The sequence below is a fragment of the Cephus cinctus genome, unplaced genomic scaffold (assembly GCF_000341935.2).
Source record: "Cephus cinctus unplaced genomic scaffold, Ccin1 Ccin1_scaffold0778, whole genome shotgun sequence".
Taxonomy (NCBI): Eukaryota; Metazoa; Arthropoda; class Insecta; order Hymenoptera; family Cephidae; genus Cephus; species Cephus cinctus.
The window spans coordinates 24-5,713 of NW_014333381.1; the positions used below are offsets into that span (position 1 = coordinate 24).

At 37.1% G+C, this 5,690-nt stretch overlaps 2 protein-coding genes across 51 annotated transcripts in view; both read right to left on the reverse strand.

The window, feature by feature from the left end:
- Positions 1-231: 231 nt before the first annotated feature.
- On the reverse strand, positions 232-1,227 carry LOC107270486 (eukaryotic translation initiation factor 3 subunit C). Its single transcript, XM_015745541.2, has 2 exons — positions 1,082-1,227; positions 232-931 (listed from the first exon to the last, which is right to left on the reverse strand). Exons 1-2 carry the CDS (start codon positions 1,124-1,126, stop codon positions 422-424), a joined length of 555 nt encoding a protein of 184 aa, XP_015601027.1. The 5' UTR covers positions 1,127-1,227; the 3' UTR covers positions 232-421.
- A 2,338-nt stretch (positions 1,228-3,565) lies between these two features.
- Positions 3,566-5,690, reverse strand: part of LOC107270488 (retinitis pigmentosa 1-like 1 protein) — a 6,710-nt gene continuing 4,585 nt past the window's right edge. For 38 of the 50 annotated variants that reach the window (XM_025087856.1, XM_025087847.1, XM_025087859.1 and 35 more), the window contains 2 exons: positions 5,518-5,690; positions 3,566-4,662 (listed from right to left, as the gene is read on the reverse strand). The exon at positions 5,518-5,690 is cut by the window's right edge and continues 1 nt beyond it. In XM_025087856.1, the coding sequence (XP_024943624.1) occupies positions 4,475-4,662; positions 5,518-5,690 (361 nt within the window). In that variant the 3' untranslated portion in view covers positions 3,566-4,474. Of the gene's footprint in view, positions 4,720-5,517 lie in introns of all 50 variants that reach the window. The other 12 variants (XM_025087860.1, XM_025087834.1, XM_025087851.1 and 9 more) reach the window with 9 other exon arrangements.

Genomic DNA, 5,690 nt, shown 5'->3' on the forward strand with positions numbered 1-5,690 from the left:
GGTAAGTGCCCGACTTGGCAGTCCGACGGTATCGGGTTCGAATCCCGATCAGAACTCCTAATTCTTCGGAAACTCCTAGCCCTCTAGCGCTCCCTGGCGGCTCTGTAGATAAATTAATTATAGCGGGGACGAGCCGGTCACCCCGTTATAACTTTTCAGATTGTTAAAAGCGTTAAGAGTGTATATCATAACGGGGGATAGAAAAGGTAATTTCAATAAAAACAGCGAAAGGCACAGGAGATAATTCGCTCACATATTCATAAGCACAGTCAATTAAACAATAAGACCAAATTGATCTAAATCATTGCTAAATAATGTTTTATGAACAGAAGAAAATTTGAAGGTCTGTGGACTTTTTACATTCTGCTTCTTCGAATGCATTACTAGCTTCGAAGTCGATAGACTGCTCGAGATAACACGCCTAATTTGAAGTTTCATCCCAGTTCTCTAAAACCTCTGAAGCATCTGGGACCTCATCGTAGATAATTTTGGAGTCCACAATAAAATCGGGGTTGGAAGATACTTCAATGTCTTCGGTCTTGACCACGGTAACCTCGACTTCAGTGTCTTCGGATGATTCCTCATCATCTACGACCTGCGTCTCTGAATTGTCGGAAACTTCATTGTCTTCGGAAGAGCCACTGCTTCTGAAGCTGAATAGATTTCTAAGAAATGTGATCAATTTCATCATAGAAGCGCGGATTCCTCCGTTATTGGTATCTCCAGCGTCTTCGGAGACGGGTGAAACTGCAGCATCAACGACATCCTCTTCGGAAACCTCGTCACTATCTTCGGAGACGGATGAATCTGCACTTTCACTTTCAACACTTTCCTCGCTGCTTGTTAATACGTTGCTTGATATAGATTTTCCATCAGTTTGGGTTTTACCGGTAGCCAGATTTAATCCAGGGAAAGTGAATACCTGGCTTATCTAAAAATTAAAATTGAAAAAATATATATTAGTTGGGCAGAATTACATATTTTTGCAAATTTTAAAACTTACGACCATTCGCTAATATTATGTGAAGCAAGTGACAGTGAAAATTAGGATATATTGAATCTTCTGGTTACTGATACTTACGCAGGCTAGGAAAAGAACGCAAGTAAAAATTGCTAGTTTTGCCATATTGATGCAGCAGTTGTAACACTGACGGAATTATATTTTTCATGAAGGATGTGGCCTTTATATACACTTTAATTCGTGGTATCGCTATCAATATTTGTCGAAATTTGGTACCAATTGTGTCAACCTCGTGTGGCGTCAATGATTATGACTTTTTCGACTGTACAAAGTAATTTATTATAATGTCGTATACAAGTTATAATTATTACTTTTGCGTATCCTTCGTAATCCTTCGTATTATCTTTTGTTATCTTTCCATGAAAAATGATCAGACATTTTACGCAGTAAGCAACGTGCGTATATCAAATATGCAATTAATTTGCTAACTTATCGTTTTTTACTTATACAGCTACTTTCTTCAGTTTTAACAGCATTACGCATGTATTCAAGCACACTGACTTAACACCTTGGTTACTTACAGCCGCAAATTTTTTTCCCAAATAACACTTTTGTGTAAAATAGTCCACTACGTATAGAATTGCTGTGAGTTTCTCTTTTGCAAAGAAAAATCCTAGTATTTATTTATTACATTATTGATCAACATACACAAAATATTGAGATCATATCATAATGTCCAGCACATAACTCACTAGGTAACTACTTATTACATGATATGGCAATAGTAGATAATTTTAATTATTTTTCGGAATTTCCAGTTACGTTTTCACTAGCCCTATGTGTTATTTTCTGCTTCTACTTAATTATCATTTAATTTTCATTTAACAATTTCTACAATGTTAAGTGATTCCTTATAGCGTACTAGTTGCCGTATCCGCATTTAAGAAAACTTTGTCTTTATTTTGCCAATCTTTGAATAAAAAGAAAGTCAACTTTCAAAACAGAATATTCGAATTTGTTTAACATGCTAAAAGCCTAATAACAACATACAGTCTTAAGCCCGTGTTCAGAACTCGCTTTTAGTGCTAATAGCGCGCTTTTAAATTTTTTCTTAATGACTTTTAACTATAAGCGACTCTGTTAGTGACTTTAAGAGCGAGTTGTGAATACAAACTTAAGAATATTATTAGTCTGGTGAAAGTTAGTATCGTAAAAGTTTGGGCATGGATATAAATGATAATAAATGTAAATGTCTTGTGACGTCAATAATTTAAAGTCTATATTTCTTTGTATGAAAATGTTGAAAAGCATAACATACAAATTTAATATATAAGTGTCAGTTTTCTTAGAGGCACATAAATATTTATCCCAGTTAAAAAAATGTAATATACAATGTAGACTGCAATTGATTTGAAATTACGATGCGACCGATTTTCTGTGTAATCACACACGCAGGGCTCTGATTATGGAGAGCCTTCACTGTAATAGGCCGAACGTTCGACAGATTTTAAGTAACTTGCATGATAAGAGGCACAGGTCAGATAATCTCGTGAAGATATTTAGGAGTTTGATCTCTAGTCAACCACGTTCTAATCCCGTCCATCATCCTTTTTTTTATTTTGATTGCAATCGATGCAGCATATTTAAATCCTATTATGAATATATCGTTACGTTTTCCTGTGTATGGTAGTTCATAAGATGTTTGATTCGAAACTCTGGTACAATTGTTACTTCGAGTAAAGAGTCTCGATCGGCCGTTGCTTGTAGCACTAATTGCCCATACTTGGAACGAGACTTGACCGAGTCACTGAAATACAAATTATCAATAGACATTCATATTCGATATGGTGTACATGCACACTTTGTTTTTAATGCATTTACTTGATGCATTTTTCAAAATTAGTATACCGCGATTTATATGTAACTAAATTGTATAACTACTTAAATACTATTAATTTATATATTTAATGTAATGACCAGAATCTCGTTTCATGGACAAACCGATTCAATTATTTGGAGAATGTATAACGCGAGTAAAATTATCGAAAAAGCCCAAGTCGTATATTTGTACAATTTAATGATCTGAACATGAACAGTCTCCGTTGTGATATTTTCGCACGACATTCGGAAATGCTGTGAATTATCTAACTATTATGAGTCTTATTCAGATGTGGATATGTTAATATACGAATGAATAAATAATTATCAACATCACGGGTTCAAACTATATCGAGAAAACGAAGGTAAAAGATTATTGACGGCATATACCAAGAGTTTGAATTATCAATAGTATCTCGCCAATGAGTTTCTTGGGCACAATGAAATTTGAACGCAGTAATTTAGAGCAGGAGAATGACAAGAAGTACGATTATCGCCGTGGCATTTTGCTATTTGCTAATTCTTCTATGATTTGCTTCTAACCGTAACATGTAAATGGAAAAAGCGAAAGCGATCCGAAAATATGTAAAATTGTAAAACTTTATATTAACTTCGTTATAAGAAGTTCTATAAAGCTCATAAACACCTGCGTGAAATTTTGATGTAGGTATCGATTGTACGTGGCTCTTTTAAAAATACTGGTGGAAAATATTTCCAAACTAAGGATGATGTTATAATATACGATTTATTAACAGCTGTTAACGCTGTAAAGCAGATAAAAGGTAAGATAAGATTTATTTCTTTAAGAGAGACACGAATAAGACTTAATAACTGGTGTGATAAAAGTAATGGTTCTATATTATGTACCCTTATATTCGTTTGGAACCAACGTAATATAGTTTCGTATATACTGTAACGTGGCGTTACAGAGCTGGAGGGGGGTACACCTAGGAATGACCGAAAAAATAAATAAATAGAACTTATCAGGTCGGACAGCGGGTTCAGTGGCACAGTGGTAAGTGCTCCATTTAGCAGTCCGAAGGTATCGGGTTCGAATCTCGATCAGGACTCCTAATATTTATTGTAGATAAACTAATTATAGCGGGGACGAGCCGGGCACCCCGTTATAATACATATACAAATATCAACGAATAAGATTGATCGAATGACAATAATGCTAAAAAAAATGTCGTTGTGAAACTAATGTAGTCTCTATCCACATATTCCACCTACAAAATCATATTTATCCACACATTTAAAATGCGACAAACTGTACTTAAATATTGCACTTAACTGGATCACAGCATTAATAAATATGACATAAATAATGGGAGATAGGTAGATATTTATTATGTTCATGGACTAAGCACAATGTGCATAATAATTGTAATTACCCGCCATAGTTATGGCTAAACAGCAAGGAGATCTGCACAAATAAAGGGGGACATTTAACAAAACAAGAATTCTAACATAAGGTAAAAGGCAAACAACAAACATGGCAAAGAATGGATGGTTTGCTGTGGAATATGTACGATTGGATAAAATATCGAAAAGGTATAAAGGAATAATCCAATTTATATATATAATGCGCTATGAAATAAATTGAATAGCATCACGTCGGTTGCCAAAAACGTTTCACGTACATGGGGGAGCTTCCTCTGAGTCGTCAGCTTCCTCAGATTTTACGGAATTTGCAGCTTCCTCAGTGCCGTCATCTGCCTCAGCTTCCTCAGCTTCCTCAGATCCTTCGGAATTTGCAGCTTCCTCAGGTCCTTCGGAATTTGCAGCTTCCTCAGTGCCGTCATCTGCCTCAGCTTCCTCAGATCCTTCTGAATTTGCAGCTTCCTCAGATCCTTCTGAATTTGCAGCTTCCTCAGATCCTTCTGAATTTGCAGCTTCCTCAGATCCTTCTGAATTTGCAGCTTCCTCAGATCCTTCTGAATTTGCAGCTTCCTCAGATCCTTCTGAATTTGCAGCTTCCTCAGATCCTTCTGAATTTGCAGCTTCCTCAGATCCTTCTGAATTTGCAGCTTCCTCAGATCCTTCTGAATTTGCAGCTTCCTCAGATCCTTCTGAATTTGCAGCTTCCTCAGATCCTTCTGAATTTGCAGCTTCCTCAGATCCTTCTGAATTTGCAGCTTCCTCAGATCCTTCTGAATTTGCAGCTTCCTCAGATCCTTCTGAATTTGCAGCTTCCTCAGATCCTTCTGAATTTGCAGCTTCCTCAGATCCTTCTGAATTTGCAGCTTCCTCAGATCCTTCTGAATTTGCAGCTTCCTCAGATCCTTCTGAATTTGCAGCTTCCTCAGATCCTTCTGAATTTGCAGCTTCCTCAGATCCTTCTGAATTTGCAGCTTCCTCAGATCCTTCTGAATTTGCAGCTTCCTCAGATCCTTCTGAATTTGCAGCTTCCTCAGATCCTTCTGAATTTGCAGCTTCCTCAGATCCTTCTGAATTTGCAGCTTCCTCAGATCCTTCTGAATTTGCAGCTTCCTCAGATCCTTCTGAATTTGCAGCTTCCTCAGATCCTTCTGAATTTGCAGCTTCCTCAGATCCTTCTGAATTTGCAGCTTCCTCAGATCCTTCTGAATTTGCAGCTTCCTCAGATCCTTCTGAATTTGCAGCTTCCTCAGATCCTTCTGAATTTGCAGCTTCCTCAGATCCTTCTGAATTTGCAGCTTCCTCAGATCCTTCTGAATTTGCAGCTTCCTCAGTACCGTCATCTACCTCAGCTTCCTCAGCTTCCTCAGATTCTTCGGAATTTGCAGCTTCCTCAGATTCCTCAGATCCTGCGGATTTTGCAGCTTCCTCAGATTCCTCAGATCCTTTGGAATTTGCAGCTTCCTCAGTG